An 18,028-nucleotide genomic window follows, 5' to 3' on the forward strand; every position below is an offset into this window, starting at 1 on the left:
AGAAGGATATCATGTTTGGTAAGGTGGAGGGTCAGAGAAAAAGAGGAAGACCCCCAACGAGATGGATTGGCCAGGTGGCAGCATTGATGGACTAAAGTGTGGTAACAGTGGTAAGGTTGGCCCAGGATCAGGCAGTGTTTCGTTCTGCTGGTTCTGACTATGGGTCGGTACTGACTCAATGGCACCTAACAACAACAACAACAACAACAGTTGAACCCCCTGCATGTTTTTCCATCTCTCTCACGGGTAATCCCAAGCCCTGCTTCCTGTCCTCACACTGTAGAAAGCTGCATAAAGGATATGACATTGGACAGTTCACTAGAGAATTGCAGATGGCCCATGAACACATGCACAGATGTTCATATCAGTAGGCATTGAGGACCAACACAATAAAATGAGAGATGGCATTTTACCAATGGCTTAGACAAAGTTGGAGACTAGAGACCCAGTCCTGGTGAGCACAGATCTTTCATAAAAATCGCTGCTCCTCTTTGAGGGTATTTGGAAAGAAGTGTCAAGGACCCCTCAATGTGTTCACCTTTAAACTAGAAAGACTAATGTCAGAAATGTACACAAAGAAAATAATTGGTCAAGTGCAGAAATTTATATTTAATACTTACCCAAAAGTTGAAAAACCGAAGTCAGTAATGAAACATTAGATGCAAGCTGATCCATTTATACATCCAGATAACAGAGTTCAGGACTGTCAGAATAGCGCAGATGTGTGTTTAATAAGCGAAAAACATCAGGTTGCAAATCAATGTGGATTGCAGGCTCGTTTCCATAAATAGAAATAACACAGGTTGCACATATTTAGAAAAGAAATCGGAAGGGTATATAGCTAGGAATTGACTATGGTTATTTTTGCTGGTGAGACTAGAAGCAATCTCTATTTCATCTTGTATTTTGCAATAATCATAGGCTACTTTATAATTAAAGAACAAAACCAAGAGCAAGAAAATGAAGCCGCAGTATCTAGGTGTAGCACGCGTGGCTCACTTTGAAAGTGGAAGGCTCTGGCCCCTTCTGCACATGCTCACCCTAGACACTTGGTCCAGTATGCTGCTCTGTCTCCAGCCACAGAGGAGTTGTTGCGGGTCCTCCTGCCTGAACATCCCCACCCTCTCCTCACTGACTCTTCCTTCACCTCCGACCTCAATGTCTACAGTTCTTCCAGACTGTCATCTGTCTTTGCAGGAGCCTTGGTGACGCTTGTAAGATAAGCACTGAACTGCTGACCACAAGAGTGGTAGTCCAAACCCAGCTCCATGGAAAAAAGATGAGGTTTTCTGCTTCTGTAAAGATACACAGTCTCAAAAACCTTATTACTGGGTCACTATGGATTTTGGTGTAGTCGGTGTCTTCTTTGTAGAATCTACCAATTTTTTTTTTCCCCCCAGTAGATAATTACATATTCAATTTTTCTTTCCATTAGTTTTCCATCCTTTCATCCAATAAATAGTTACTATTTTCTGAATGCTGGGCAACCACAGATACAGAGATGGACAGCTAACGGTTCCTATTTTCATGAGTATACAGGGGAGGAAAATGCCCCAAACATTTTTTTTTGTAAAGAAAAAATGTTAAACCCCAAAGTAACAGAGTTCAAGTTTTTTCTTTGGAGGCAGAGGTTGACTATATAATTAGGTGTTACATCTTCTTGTTGAAAACAGTTTGCCCAACTTTCAGCCACAATTTGCAAAACCGGAAAGATCCTAGATGTCCTTCAGCTGGCAAATAGATAAACAAACAAGGGCACATCCTTAACAATAGATTGCAAGGAGCTCTGGTAGCGTAGTGGTTACAACAATCGGGCTGTTAATCTCACAGTTGGCAGTTCAAAACTACCAGCTGTTCTGCAGAAAGTTGAGGCTTTCTGCTCCAGTAAAGATTTACAGCCTCGGAAACCTTGTACAGTGTTGCTATGAGTCAGAACCAACTCCATGGCACATAACAACAGTAGCAACTCAGCAATGAAAAGGAGGAATGGGCTTTTCATACGCTCCACAACAAGGATGCGTTGCAGATGGATCGTCCTGGGTGAAAGAAGCCAGGCTTAAAAGGCTGTAGACTCTAATGTGTTTCCATTTCTGTGGCAAATGGAAAAAGCAAAGCTGCAAGGATAGAAAACAGATGGGTGGTTGCCAGGAACTGGGGTGCATGGAGTTGGGTTGGGGGGTTGACTATCGAGATTCACATGGGATTTCTATAAATTGTTTGTAGTGGCAATCACTCTGGCTGTATGCATTGGTTGAAACTCATACAACTAGACACGAAAAAGCATGGATGTGACATTTTGTAAAATGTGCTCCGTTAAACCTGATTTGGAGTCCTGCTGTGGTGCTGTGGGATCAGCACTGGACTGCAAGCCCCCACAAGGTCAGCAGTTCAAACTTACCAGCCACCCTTGGAAACTCTATGCAAGGGTCACTGATGGCACGTAACAACAACAACAAACTTGATTTACAAAAATGTTGAGGCAACAGACAAAATCAATGGTTTTTGAATAGGTGCCATTATCACATGATTCCAAATGCCAAACAGTATGAAGAAATGGGGAAAGTCTCAGTCCTAGGCAGGGAATGGAGTAACTGCATCATTAGGTGGTAGTCTCCCACCAACAAAAAAATTAGGAACAAAGCAGAATGGACGGACTATTAGGACACTGGTGGATCTGAGTACGGAAGGGGAAGAAGAGGCCCATCGAGTGTTTTCCCTGGAAGCATACCCGCTTGGCAATGGTCAATTACATGTCCCCACAGTTCCCATGCGCTGTTCACCTGGTCCACTCTGTACTGGCTGCCACTTAAAAGTGTGCCCTTACCCAATTTGAATTTTTATTACCGATCTAAAACCCTTTCAGTTTCCTATCAGTTAAATCAGTAAGTGCTGTAATACTTGATTATACCAAAAAAGTCTCATTTCTGCCACCTTTGATCAGTAAATTACTTATGAATCTTGACTTTTCCCTTTTACCCTTTCCTAATGCAGATTTCCGGCACCAGTCTTTTTCCATTTACACATCTTTTCATATTAATGTCTTGCAGTCTTCTGTGATCTACTTTCAAGTTACATGTAGCATCTCTTCACATGACTGCTTATAATTTACTTAGCCATTTCTCCATTGATGGGCCTGGATTGTTCTCATTCTTTCCCCGTTATACACATGCTGCTATGAATATGCATGTATGTATGGACTAGCGCTTGTTTGAACACACACATTTGTTCCTATGCAGTCGCTATGTTAGGGGGACAGTTGGAAAACAGCGTTGATTTTATGTTTGCTTACTTACGTGTGACTTTGTCCTGAGAAGCAGTAGGCGAGGAAACTGTAGAATTCATCAGCTGTGCAGAAATACAGAAAGCACCACACTCTGACCTCAGACATCTACTACCACCTCATTTCAGCCTGTCTTAGGAATCACACCATATACAAGTGGTGTTAAAACTTTCCCTCCAATTTTCAGATACCCCTCCTTCCACTACTTCCCAGTAACTCCCAAGCTGCAACCCTCCTGTCAGCAAGCAAAGTGCAGGTCTTTTTCAAGGTACAGTGCCTTACTATATATATATATTTTTTTTTTTTTTTTTTTGGGGGGGGGCAGAATTTGTGTAACTGTTAACCATTTAACGTGTATAAAACTGTGCTGCTGTCTTTACTGATTCCCACCTTCTTATCTGTCACTGGCAAAGTTGTTGTGTGGTGTCCCCCTAACATCCTTTCCCCATAAAGCCCAGGGCCTTTTCTTTTTCAGTTCTGTACAGCACAGTGATTTTAAAAAATGCTTCTGTTGCATTATAGCAGAACTGACTGCATTTTATTTTGAAAGTGTACAGGTTTATCTGTAGGATAAATTCCCAGAAGTAGGAAGGTTTTTTTGTTTTTTTTTTAAAGAGTTAAATTTTGAGAGATTGAGGCTGCATGTTTAAGAATATATAATTAACTTGTGATTATTAAGTGCCATTCAGTTGGTTCCGATTCATAGTGATTCTGTATGGGGTTTCCAAGGTGCAGCAGGTGGGTTTGAACTGCCAGCCATGCTAGTAGTAGACGAGTGCTTATCCTACAACCACACACAAAGTTCTCATTTTTTTTTTTAAGTTTTGATTGTGAATTGAGTGAAAGTTTATAGGGCAGATCATCAGTTTTACATTCAACAAGTCATATACTCTGTTTCATTAAAATGATTATAATCCTCTCCATGTACCATCATATAACAGTATTTATCTCTATTCTATTAGCTCTTTTTTTTTTTAAAAACACTCAGGCATATATAATAATTTAAACCCTAAAGGACACATTCTGCAAGTCTGCCTCCTGGCCGCTAGCTCTCAGCCCCTCTCTTTCCATGAATCTAGTGTTCTCAGCTGCTCATTCTCTCCATGTCCCCGTCTCTGCCTCCATCTCTGATGTCTCTGCTTCTCTGGATAAGGTCTTGCATTCCACTTGTGTTCTTCTCCCTTGATGGTCCCTAGGGTCCTCTGTTTCTGGACTGTAAGATTAACTACTCCCCGATTTTGGTTACAAAACTTCTACCTTTACAATAGTGACAGCTGCAATTAGTCATGGTAACAATTACTCACTATTGAATTGTAAGAATCTTATCCCCATCTCTTTTCACCAAACCCATGTAAACAAGATGAAAAATATTCAGTGGGACTCTTTCTACCACCACCCCCATACTCTTAAACTAAACTCCCTCTTGAAACCTTGTAAGCCAGTCCCTTCGTGCCTTTATCGCCCCTTCATTTTAGGTAGCCAATGTCTAAGTTGCCTGCCCGTACCTACCATATGTACAGAGTGGATAGCATTGATACGTGATGTGAAGACTTTTTCCCTCTCTGTTGGTATTTTGAGCTACTGGAAGTTTTAACTTTTTATTGAAAAGAAAAAAAATGTCACGATGATACAGCTAAAGAGTATTTGGTTTGAAAATAATTCAGTGTGGTTCTGGGAATAATTCTGCAGCCTTTAATGTTAATTTGTGGGAGTTTTTGGGTGAGATGGTTTTTAAGAAGGTGCTTCATATATTGATATGAGGCAGGTAGCTCATGGAGGAGGGAGGCATCTCAGTAAAAGGTGAAGTAGTTGTAATGGCCAAAACTTTGTGTCTAAATTTGTGGCTTTTCCTTTAATGTCTTCAAAGCCACTGAAAACAGAAACAGGCCAGAAGGAATTAGTTATCATAGTGGGAAATGTCTCACTGCAGAGCGTCTGTAGCAGTCCAAGACAATTTGCTGTCGAGTCTGTTCCTACTCACAGTGACCTTGTAAAATGTTTCTGAGGAGCAGCTGGTGCAGTTCAGACCCACCTTGCTGTCCAGTGCTTTATCCCACAGTGTCACTCCAGAACTCTCAAAAGAATGGCCTTTCCAAAAACAAACAAAGTAAGTCAGTTGCTGTCAAGTTGATCTCAGCTCATAGTGATCTTGCCTATAGGACAGACTAGAACTGTCCCATAAGATTTCCAAGGATGTAAAATCGTCACAGAAACAGACTACTACATCTTTTCCCCTCAGAGTAGTTGATAGATTCAAACTACCGACCTTTTGACTAGCAGCCAAGTGCTTAGGCACTGCACCACTAGGGCTCCGAGTCCAAAGTCCAAATGTTGAATGGAGGACCAGTAGGACGGAACATTTAAACCAGAGGACTTGACACTTGCTTCCTAAAAGTTGAGCTCAAAGATTAAACATTTAGAGAATGTTTAGGATATCTTCCCAGTTGTTTATTACATTTGATATTTTACTCCAAAATTCTACATTAAAAATGTTCAGACTTTGCCAGTTTGTTAACTGACTATTTCTTTAAAGAGTTCTATTTTTAAAACAAACGGACTCATAATTGATGGGGGGAAAAAGGAGAGTCCTTTTCTGATTTTAGCTATCAAAAGTTACCTCTGTCCCTGGAGAAGGCCATCGTACTTGGTAAAGTGGAGGGTCAGTGAAAAAGGAAGATACCCCCCCCCCCACGTGATGGACGACACGGTGACAGCAGCAGTGGACGGACTCGGCATAAGAATTGTGAGGATGGCACAGGACCGGGTCACTGTGAATCAGAACCGACTCGCCGGCACCAAAAGTTCCCCCCAAGGCCTGCTTCTCTCGGCTTCATTTTACATGGAGCCAGAAGGAAGTAAACAGCCTGAAGTTTTGAAACGATTCTGACTTTTCACTTTCTTAAAATTTTTTCATGTTTGTCTGTTTGTAAAACCTCTTTTCTGAGTCATAAAGTAGTAGTATGAGCTAATGTAATTTTGAGAGTATGATAGGGAAAATTGCAAAAGTCAGTCTTTTTAAAATGTCTTTAAAGTTTAGCCATGAAGAAGAGAAATCTTATGTTTCCTTGGGTCAGTACACGGCAGGTCTGATCAGGAAGCAAGCATTGAACCCTCTAATTTTCTTGCCATGATGAGTCTCTGCTCCCCCATTGTTGGAGGATTGCACAGTTCGTTTCGGCATTTTTCATAAAGATGATGAAAAGGAAGTTTGTTTAACACTCATTCAGCTCTCTTGAAAATAGTAATTATTGATTCAGCTAAAACTGCTCTTTATTCATCTATTATCCACAGAGCATTTCCTTCTTGACATTTCCCTATTGAAATTTTGATTATATATTAATATAACTACACAATAACAAGGAATAGAATAGCATGCTCTTCACCTTAATAGAAAATCAGATTTGCATTTCTGTGGAACCTCTTCCCCTGGGGTATTGTTAGAAAGATCTGCTTTGGTCCTCTACATTCTTTGTGTTGATTCCAGGGCAGTGGGTTTGGTTTGGGGCTTTTTCATTCTTGATGATGATTTGCTGTAACTTTCTTGCTTTTAGAGATTTCTTGTGTTTTGACTCTCCCAGTTCATTTTAACATCATTATTCTTATAAGATATATATAGAATTAAAAAAGAATTAGATATTAATACCTTAAATACTCTTCTTGAAACTTAGTACAACTGTTATCATGTTTATTCATTCTGATTTTGTTCTGTACTTACGGCTTTATTCTAAAAAGGAGAACGGTTACCTCTTTCTCATTCTCTGGTGACAGAAATGTGAATCCAGGATTCTAGGAATTACTGATGGTCCAATTTGTATGAAGCAAAGCCTTTGGAAGAGATGTGTTTCATAGAGGTACCGGTTGGTTGGTTGTTTTGTTCTGGTGTTTTTGTTTTGTTTTCCTTCCCTAGAGAACATATGCTAGGAAAATAATAAAATCAATAAGACTTTTCTTTTTAACATTGAGGAGAAACTTGCTCCTTTGCCTTGTCTGGATTCCAGACCCCTGTGAGCACTTACCAGACTGATTGGCTTTATTTAAAGACGTCTCACACTTCTTAAAAAAGAACCGTGGTTGTGGACCTTGGCTGTTATTAAGATTTACTGAGGGCTTTCTTTCTCTGTAGCCCACGCTCTGTGCTGAGAACCTGTCATTGCAGTTGCACTCCTGACTGCTCCTGGCACCTCATGGGAAGGTAATGTTGTGACCCCCACGACTGGTTTAGCAGGTAACTGCCCTGGATCACCTGGTTAGTGCAGAGCCCATCTCCCGCACTGCAGACCATCTGCTCAATGGTGAAACTACGTTTGAATAAGGACATTCCTGTCAGGTGATTAATGTAAAATCATCGAGTGTGGTGTGGGTTTTTTGGTATTTCTTTATCATTTAGCTTCCAGTTGCTTCTGTCTTCCTACTGCCAAAAATACTAGTGTTATCTCACATGAGAACGTATTTCCACTTCTGCTTTATTTCCAAGAAGAGTAGAAACCCAAGAGGCTGAAAGCTCTTTCTTGCTCTAATTTCCTTGTGCTATGACGTTGTTTCGCTTCAGACTGTTATGCATGTAATAGCCAGAGAATTTAATATTAAGCCACTAATTTTACTTCAGAGTTTCCACATGGGGATGCTGTGAATTAAAAGCCATCTGTCTCTCTAGTCACCTGGAACAATAGAGGAAGAAGGAGAGTCAGGAATAGGAGGAAGATGTGGAATGTGTAGCATATTGCCTCTGTGAACAGCCACCTCCTTTGCCCTGAGACCAGAACTCAATGGTGCCCAGCTACTATTAGTGAACATTTTGATCAGAGAATCCGTAAAAGAATCTTATTTAAAAGAGGGAAATCACAGAACAAACTCATGGACTCAAGACTTTCCGGAGCCATGGAGGCTGTTGTTGAGTGCCATTGAGTCGGTTCCAACTCATAGCAACCCTGTATAGGGTCTCCAAGGAGTGGCTTGTGGGTTTGAACTGCTGACTTTGTGGTTCTTAGCCCAGTGCTGATCCTACAGTGCCACAATCCCTGAAACCATTGCTCTGAGATCATCTTTAAACCTTAAACCAAAAGTATCCCCTGAACTCTTCCTAAAGTCAACTAGTAGTACAGCTTAACATTAGTGATGAATGTCTGCCTTGAGCATTATGTTCTTTTAAAAACTCTTCTTGGGAGCCAATTGATAGCAGGCAAGTCTGAAAGATTAAATAGTAGGAATGTTTGTGAGCAGTGAGTTGATGTTAGTGAGAGAGGAGCAACTCGGAGAATGGTTTCAAAACTTGAAGAAAGTAATCAAACAACAGTTGTGAGGATGTGAGGATGGTGTGGGACCCGATCCTGTTTTGTTCTGTTGTGGTTAGGGTCTCTGTGAGTTGGAACCGACTCAGACACTTAACAACAACAGCAAATTGAACATGTAGAAGGTATTGAGTTAATGTCTGTTTTTCTCAACAACACACAACCAAATAAAATTTAAAGGAAAAAAAAAAATCATAGTCTAAGTGGAAAACTTTTAAATATGTGGGGAAAAAGTTAGGCATACCTACATTGATTTTTGTATTGATCTTTTGATAGCTTTCTGTCTCTCTCCATCCCTCTTTTTCTGTTACACACATATACACACACACAAAATCCCTTTAAAGTGATTCCAAACTTTGTTTTCTATTTAAAAGAAAAGGTCGTCTAGAAGATTCTTTCTTTATATAACCAGTACTTAATCATTGAAGGTTTTTTGTTTTGTTTTGTTTTTAATGTTTAAAATCAGTCAGAGAGTTTATTTAAAATGTGAGCTCTTTGGAGAAGGTAGTTTATTCTTTCTGGATACAACACATCAAGTAGATTCTTTATTGTTGTTGTTAAGTGCCACTGAGTGTCTCTGACACATAGCATCCCTGTAACAGGGTTTCCTAAGCTTTAAATCTTTGCAGGAGCAGAAAGTCTCATCTTTCTTCCCTGGAGCAGCTGGTGGGTATTTAGTAACATGATCTATTACCTGCTTTTAAGAAAACAAACAAAACTTTTATCTCATCTCTTCTGCAAAAAATTTGTGTCATGTTTTTTTCTTAGTTCCAAGTACCTGGATGTTTGTATTGAATCTAAAGTATATGTACTGTGAGAGAAAAATCTTGTCTCTTACTTTGAGAGACATTCCTCTTGTCTTGTTACATTCAGCCCTTTCACATTTATGTTAGCCCTGCCTTCCATTTTTACGGCATTTTTCCAAGAATCTCCTAATTTTGTTATTGCTGGCCAATAATGGGAGTTCTGGTGTGGCACTGTCAGAGAAGCACTGGTCGGTTTGAACTGCAAGGTCAGTGGTTCAAGTCCACCAGCCGCTGCTTAGAAACCCTGTACAGGGGCTCTATGAGTCGGAACCGACTTGATGACACTTGACAACAACAAATGATAATGGTTGCTTAACTTAATCGTGAGGAAAGCGACCTGCGTTTTACAGTGTTTCCTGTTTTCATCTTCTGATGTGATTTTCTCTTCTTCTCTTCTCTCCTAATAAAGCAAATGAAGAAACACCCGTGCCGCCAGTGTGACAAGTCTTTCAGCTCCTCCCACAGCCTGTGCCGCCACAATCGGATCAAGCACAAAGGCATTAGGAAAGTGTATACCTGCTCGTAAGTTAGAACTTCTAATGTGAGAGACGCAGTGAAACAGTGACGTTGGAACTTCGGAAGGTTTTTGTTTTTGTTTTTGTTTGTCCCCCTTCCGATTTGACCACTAACCTTCGATTCTCCATTTTCTCCATGGTTTATAGCCTCCATTTTTAAATTCTGTTCTGTTGTTTGGCCTGTCATTTTTTCTGCTTGGATTGTAACACTTACAAATATGAAAATAAAAGGAAGCACTCCCTTGCATGCCCTGTGTACATTCTTATGTTCTTATTTGTTACCCAGAGGTCTGTATTTTATTACTGAGAGTCAGTGGGAGGGGATGGGTTTGCAGCTGTGTGGCTGAATGACCTGCTTCTTTCTGATCCCTATACACACCAGGCCCTGCCAGCCTTCTCCTTGGCTGGTTGAGTTACTCAGTGGTTCGGAGGTGGCGCGGGTAGGGCTGGGACTTGGATTCTGGCCTAGACTGGGCCTTCTGCCCTTGGCGATAGTCCCTCCCTAATGTAGGGTGGCTTTTTTCAGTTCACAGTATTGACTCAGACGAAAACAGGAGAGATCAAGAGGGCCAACTCAAAACTCCAACCCTCAGAGGACAGTCATTGTGTAGATGAAGATCAGAGCTTATTCTCCTCTTATTAAGGACAAACCTGTATCCCCTACATATCACAAAGGAAACCCTGATGGCACGGCGGGTTAAGCATTGTGTTGGTAACCAAAAGGGTGCGTGGGAATTCAAACCCACCAGCCGCTCTGGGAAAGATGAGGCATTCTGCTCCTCTACAGATTTACAGCTTGGGAAGTCCTGTGGGAACAGTTCTACTCTGTCTTTTAGGGTGGCTGTGAGTGACAATGGGCTAGACAGCAGTGGGGTTTTTGTTAATCGCTTAGCCAGACGATGAGAATGATACTAGTTACTCCCTAGAGTGACTGGTATACTAACATTACTTACTTTAAGACACCTTTTCTTTGATGAACAAAAGAGAACTGAGCAGACACTGAATATATAGAAGCCGTCTACACACTGTGGACATGAGAGAAGCAAGGTTAAGTGTATGTTGTGGAGCTGGTCGATTTTCAGGTTGCATTGACCACAGGTTAATGAAAGTTTACCATGTGTTGGCTACTTCAAGGAAAGGGTCTTGTGGAAGGTTCTTTGCAGACTCTCCTTCATTGAAATTGAAGCTGGTAGTGATTTGGGTGAAATGAGGACATTCCATAAATAAAGTCTGTTGAGGTCTAATCAGAGGGCTCCTTCAGACTGAAATGGAGAATCTGGGTGGAGAGGAAGGGAAAGGACGCCTGGTAGGCATACTCCGCCATCTGCCAGCTTTGTTTCCTTTCCCTGGGGGAATCACTGTAAGGTCGTAAAATGTGAGAATTGGCCAGCTGAATTCATTGGCAGCAGAAACTCTTCCTCACTGGAGCATTTGTTCTTTGCATTGATGCTGGGTCGAGGTACTACCCCTGTGGAGGTCTCTGTGTAAAATTGTCAGGGTTTGAGGGACAATCCTTATGAAATCCTCAGGAGATTTTCTGAAGGCAGCAAACTTGGTTCTAAGTAAGACCACCTTACTACAGTGGTATTCTAATTGTTTTTTTGTTTTTTTTTTTTTAACATTTTAATATTTTTTGGTGAAGGTTGATTCAGCAATTTAAGTTCCCATCCAACACTTTCTGCATAACTTGCTAAGTGACTTCATTTCCATTCTTCATAATGTGTAAGCCACTCTAGTTTTTTGGGTTCCATGAATCTAGTTTTCCTGCACCCTTGCATTTCCATCTTTTTTTTAAAGTAATTGTTGAACATTCGGTTCCAAATAGATGGGGGTTTTTTTGTTTTGTTTTTTAAGGAGACACAATATTTACAGGGGAGTGTGTTGGCTCTGTAAGATAAATAAGCACTGGACGGCAAACCACAGGGTCAGAGGTTCGAGCCCACTAGCCCCTCCACAGGAGAAAGATGAGACTTTCTACTCTCATAAAGATTTACAGCGTTGGAAACCTATACAGAGTCCAATTTGATGGCACTTACCAACAACACAGTACTTAGAGATGGTAGTCATTATTTTTTGAACTAGTTTGTTTTAAGACTACAATGTGACCTCAGAGGATAGTTTGTATTCAGGATTTGAGGAGTATTTTAGGGCAGCGTCCTCTCTCAGCCAGTCCAGTAGGTCTGATTTCTTTTTAAGTTTTGTTTTGTTCAGGGATTTGAGGTTCTGTTCCATATTTCTCTCCCATCTCTCAGTGTCTTTCTATTGTGCCTTGATTAGAATGGTTGGTAGTGGTCGCTGGTACTTGTGATCGCTGTGTAGATGAGACTGCGGTTTGTGTAGACTGTCTTATAGAATAATTGCTTTGTTTCTTTGTAGTGGTATTCTTAATGTTTGGCTTATAGCATACCTATTCAGCAGAGTTATTAACATTGTACTTACTTTTGCCTGGTTTATTAAGAAAATGGTTATTCATACTGTCCAAAGAAAAAAGTAAACTAAATCTAACCGCGGCAGTTTAAATGTTGGGTTGCGAACCAAAAGGATGGGAGTTCAAAGAAAGGTTGGTGGTTCAAACTCACAAGCTACCTCCTTGGAAACCCTGTTTAGGGTCGCGATGAGTCGGAACCAACTCGACAGCACTTAACAGCAATAACAATAATATATATTTTTTGCATTAAATAAAATGAAAACTTTTTTTTTAAATGAGCTGTTTGGGATATCTGTTCACGATCCTCAATGTTTAGTCTATTGAAGGAACAAACATTTGAGTCCTGTGATTGTAAGTACATATTAGATTCATGCTCTGAGGGAGAATTTGACTGGGCTAGATTTAGATTCTGTCTTCTCTTGGCTGTGGCAGAGCAGACAGAAATAATTAACGTCAGGCCCTGGAGGGGCTTTCTTCCTTGATATTAAAAGAGTCTGTCATGTTATAAATTCTAGGGGAATATTCTGAGTCATTATAAGGAAACCTTTTGAAATTTGTTACCTTCCAATTCACAGTTGGAGTCCTGGTGTGGCATTGTAGGATAGACACTGGACCACAAGATTGGTTTGAACTACAAGGTCGGCGGTTCAAACTCACCAGCCACTCCTCGGAAAACACCCTACACAGGGTTGCTGTGAATCGGAAATGACTTGATGGCACTTAACAACAGCAATTTAAAATTAAAGCCATCTAGAATCACAAGTTCCAGCAGTAACATTAAACCAACCCTAGAAAAGAAATTTTCTCTTCTGATTCAAATCTGACTGGCCTTGGAAGGACGCAGAATGTGGCAATACTTTACCAAAGCTGTACAATGTGTTTTTACCAACCGATCTACCGCATTGCCCGGTGGCTGGTTAGCTTGGGGTTGTTGGTCTCTATAGCTCAGGGAGCTCTCTGAGTGTGCTCTCAGCTAGTGAGCCCATCCTTCGGCATGAGGTGCTTAGATCAGCAAGTCGATTCTCTTTGTCTTTTGTTCTACAGGCACTGCCCGGACTCCAGGTGCACTTTCAGTAAGCGCTTGATGCTGGAGAAACACATCCAGCTGATGCACGGCATCAAGGACCCTGACGTAAAAGAAATGACTGAAGGCACCAACGAGGAGGAATCAGACGTTAAGGAGGATGCCAAGGTCAGGCACTGCACATGTCCTCCTTACAGCCAAACCACGTTGACTTGCATTTTGCATTTATCCCTGGAAACGGGTCTCTCCTTGCATGTGCTCGGTTGTGCAGTTTTAGACAGTTAGATTGTGAACCAGGGTGTAAAGTAATAGGCCATCTCCATCGAGGCCCCTTCTGACTCCTCCTGTATCCTCCTTAACCCCAAATAAGCTAAACGCACTGCCATCGAGTCAGTTCTAACTCATAGGGGCCCAGTGTAGGGTTTCCGAGACTGAAAATCAGACAGCCTCACCTTCCTCCCATGGAGTGGCATGTGGATTTGAACCGCCAACATTGTGGTTAGCTCATTGTCTAACTCACAGCAACCCTCAGGACTCCTTTCTCCTAAAAGTTAACCTTAGTAAGTTTCTTCCGCATTCTTCTGGAAAAAGCATGACAGATCTGCATCCATGTTGTTTTGATGCTTTCGCATCAGTTCTGATTCATAGCGACCCCCTGTACCACAGAATGAAACACTGCCATTTTGGCACCATCCTCACATTGTTGCTGTTTGCCCTCGAGTTGGTTCCAACCTGTTGTTGTTAAGTGCCGTAGAGTTGGTTCTGAGCCACAGTAACCCTGTATGGGGTTTTCAAGGAGCAGCTGGTGAGCTTGAACCACCAACCTCACGATTCAAATGACTTTACAGTCCAGCGCTTTAACCCACAGCACCATGCCAGGAGTTCTCATAACCATTGTTACAGCCACCATGTCCACCGGTCATCCTCTTAATCCACTGACCCTCTGCTGCTTACACGTATACATTTTAAATTTCTTTGTTGACTTACAGAAGGAATATATCCATTAGGTTCATTTCATCCGGAACATATTTGTTGTTATTCCAAAAACCATAGCAACTATTGCTGTGAAGTTGCTTCCTACTCCTAGTGACCCCACAGGACAGGTTAGAAATTCCGAGGCTGTAACATATATGGAAACAGACGGCTGCCTCTTTTTTCCCACTGAGTGGCTGGTGGGTTAAAACTACTGACCTTTTGGTTAGTGTCTCATCACTTAACTGCTGAGCCACCAGGGTTCCTTTTGGCTGTTTTAGGTATCTAGTAAAAATGATTGGTTGCTTGAACTCTTTGTAATGATAATGCAGGAAAACACATTAAGTGTGCTTTATGTTCCTATCAGCAGATGTTGTTAAGTGTCATTGAGTTGGTTCTGACTCATAGTGACCTTATAAAGAATTTGAGACTTAGAATCTTTGCAGGAACAAAAAGCCTCATCTTTCTCTTGTGGAGTGGCTGGTGGGCTCGAACCTGGGACCTTGTGGTTCCCAGCCCTGTGTTTATGATATGGAGCCACTGTGCTCCCCTATCAGCCAATAATGAATTTCATTCAGAGAACAAAGAATACACTAATCTGTGTGCATTGTGTGTGCCAGGTGCCACCCGGGAGTCAGAGAAAGCAACCTCCAGGAAATATAGGAGACTCTGTGACTTCCAGGGGTGGTCACTGATGAGAAGTGACCAGGACACAAGCAGGTTGGAGAAGACTTAAAGACAGTCCTCCCCTCCCATCAGCAGGTGGGGCATGGCCGTAGTCACAGCATCAGTTTGAGGTGGTCTGTGAGATACACTGTAGGAACAGGCAGGAAGTTCGCAGGGGTGAAATGTCACTTTGCCTTGAAGTTTCGGAGACATAGGAGTGAGGGGATGGCAGGTGAAGAGGAGGGAGGGACCACTCTGAAGATGAGTAGGCAGGGAAGGTGGAGGCCACCTCCTTCCCCCCAACCTCTGGAGAGGTCATGTGTCACTGGAAAGATTTGTTCTGGAACAGACTGTGTCTATAGCTGTGAATGAGAATATTTTGTTGATTAAGGTGCCATCAGTTATAAGATCATATTATTTTATCTGTCCCCCGAAAGATGGCTCGGCACAGTGGCAGCAGCAATATAACACTTGTAAGGTTGGTGCAGGACCGGGCAGTGTTTCATTCTGTTGTGCTTAGGGCCACTGTGAGTCAGAACTGACTCGATGGCTCCTAACAGCATCAACAAAGCAAGAAACTTGACTGCCAGCTAGAGTAAATGCCGACAGGCGGTCAGCTGTAAGAGGATTCTGTCTCAGGATGTTAGCCTGTAGAAACATGGACACTGGAGGACCTGTGTTGCTGCTGTTTGACCTCATCAAGGAGCCCCAGAGTGTGGCTCTGCTGCAGCCTACAGGGAAACCTCTCATTAGGGCGGCTCCGACCCCGCAGAGTATCAGGGTACCGCAGGCTTTCACTCTTTTCTGGCTCTTCCTCCTCCACCTGATCTCACAACAAATGCTGGCCGTGTCCTCCGTTGGATTACACGTCCGTTCTTGAGCCAGCCATTGGCAAAGGAGTGTAGGAATATCCTTAGGCAACCAGAGCCCCGCTGAAGCCGAAGGTGGGGTAGCTCATCTGAAGCATTGGGTTGCTTGGGTGCAGGTAGGTACCTGAACCAGGGAGAAAACTCTGCTAGGAAGACAGGAAGTGGAGGGAGAGAGGTGGTGGGTAGCCAACCAGCAGTGTGGCCCTGTGGCCTCAGGACCTTTGAACATGCTTCTGTTCTCTGCCTGGAGTTCCTTTCCCCTGTATCTTCTCAGGTTGCCAACCTCATTTTAGGTCTCAGCTTAAATGCCATAGTCCCAGACAGACCTTAGATCCTCACACTGTCTCTGGTCCTCTGTACCTCTGCAGGTACCTGTCTCCTCTACTGTGTGAAGGCCAGGAGCCTTGTATCCCACATATCACAGAACTGAGCATGTGGGATCCTAAATAACTTTTCACTGCAAGTTGCACAGATAGGTTAATTTAAAGCTAATTTCAGAGAAATGTGATGAGCTGTCCTTTGTGTGTTAGGGTCTTTTCCTGAGGGGACTGGTTTTGTTACTTCCTCACAGAGCTTCAGGCGAATCTCCCAGTGTCTTCTGTCTGCCCTGATGTTGTCTCTCTCACACACACAATGCTTGGCACCAGCCCGTGTCCCCTGGCTCACCTGTTGCACTGCTTCTGAGCTTCGACTCGAGCCCCTCCACCTCCCGGCTGCACCCCATGCCCACGGCAGGCTCCCACCTCACATCTCCACATGCTCGGCTTCCTTTGCCTGGACTCTCTACTGCTCCTCACCATGTGGTCCACACTCTGATCCGGTGCCACTTGTCACCCAGCATGTGACCCAGAAACCCTTCCCACCCCTCACTGCTTTCCAACCAGTCTACTATACCCCTGGTGCTGGGGTTAATCATTCAGTTGCTGACTGAAAAGCTGACGGTTCAAATCACCATCCACCTCTGTAGGAGGACGATATGACAGTTTCCTTTCATAAAGATTTAGACTTGGGAACTCTTTGGGGCAGTTCTACTCTGTTCTGTGGGTTCGCTACGTGTCAGAATTGACTCAATGGCAAAGGGTAACCATGCCCTGCTTGACTTCCCAGTGTCTGACATTCCCTAAGTGTACTAGTGTGTTAGTTTTTGTCAGGGACTTGGCTGCTCTCTGCCAGGCTCCACTGGCCTGCGCAGAACTTGGTTCCCATTTGTGGAAAAGATGACGGGTGAGTGGATGCCTCCGGTAGGTTGGCAAGTGTACAGCCATTAAAAGAAACAGGTCCCAAAGCTTAGTGGGCATGCTTTCGGAGTAACCCTCAAGCCAGGGGCAGCTGATCATTGCCCAGCAGAACAGTTGCCAACTGTGCCCCCTGTCCTTCCTTTTCTCCAAGGCCCCCAGTCCAAAGCGGAAGTTGGAAGAACCCGTCTTAGAGTTCAGACCGCCTCGTGGAGCCATCACTCAGCCGCTGAAAAAGTTGAAGATCAATGTCTTCAAAGTCCACAAATGTGCTGTGTGTGGTTTCACCACAGAGAATCTCCTGCAGTTTCACGAACACATCCCACAGCACAAGTCCGACGGCTCCTCTTACCAGTGCCGGGAATGCGGGCTCTGCTACACGTCCAATGTCTCCCTGTCCCGGCACCTCTTCATCGTGCACAAGCTGAAGGAGGTACAGCCAGTGTCCAAGCAGAACGGAGCCGGAGACGAGGGTCAGCAGAGTAAACCCAGCGCCGAGGACAACACGGCCGAGGGCACAGAGTCCGACAGGAAGTGCAAAGTGTGCGCCAAAGCTTTTGAAACGGAAGCTGCCTTAAATACTCACATGCGGACCCATGGCATGGCCTTCATCAAATCCAAAAGAATGAGTTCCGCCGAGAAATAGCCACCAACAGTCCGCAAGGAAACCCCTGTCCACATTGGAAGACAAAAGACATTTCTGTTACAGAAAGTTTGCAGTATAATAGAGTTAACAGTACTGTCTCGGCTGTTGTTCTTTCTTCACCTCGTGGTATATATCCTCGATGATAAGTATTAAAACAGTATTTGAGTTTAAAAGAGTTTGTATATATTTAAAGGAATAACTTTTTATACTCTTTGTTACATGTTTGTATCAGTATTTAGTGGAAAATGTTTTGAGTCTTTTTTTTGGAGGGGGTGGGGTATTAGGATTTTTCTGTTTTG

At 42.9% G+C, this 18,028-nt stretch overlaps 1 protein-coding gene across 1 annotated transcript in view; it reads left to right on the forward strand.

The window, feature by feature from the left end:
* ZNF532 (zinc finger protein 532) overlaps window positions 1–17,729 on the forward strand; it is a 140,400-nt gene extending 122,671 nt beyond the window's left edge. The window contains exons 7-9 of the mRNA XM_006837526.1: window positions 9,784–9,896; window positions 13,362–13,509; window positions 17,238–17,729. Of these exons, the coding sequence (XP_006837589.1) occupies window positions 9,784–9,896; window positions 13,362–13,509; window positions 17,238–17,729 (753 nt within the window). The remainder of the gene's footprint in view (window positions 1–9,783; window positions 9,897–13,361; window positions 13,510–17,237) is intronic.
* Window positions 17,730–18,028: the final 299 nt, after the last annotated feature.

The sequence above is a fragment of the Chrysochloris asiatica genome, unplaced genomic scaffold (genome assembly GCF_000296735.1).
Source record: "Chrysochloris asiatica unplaced genomic scaffold, ChrAsi1.0 scaffold00021, whole genome shotgun sequence".
Lineage (NCBI taxonomy): Eukaryota > Metazoa > Chordata > Mammalia > Afrosoricida > Chrysochloridae > Chrysochloris > Chrysochloris asiatica.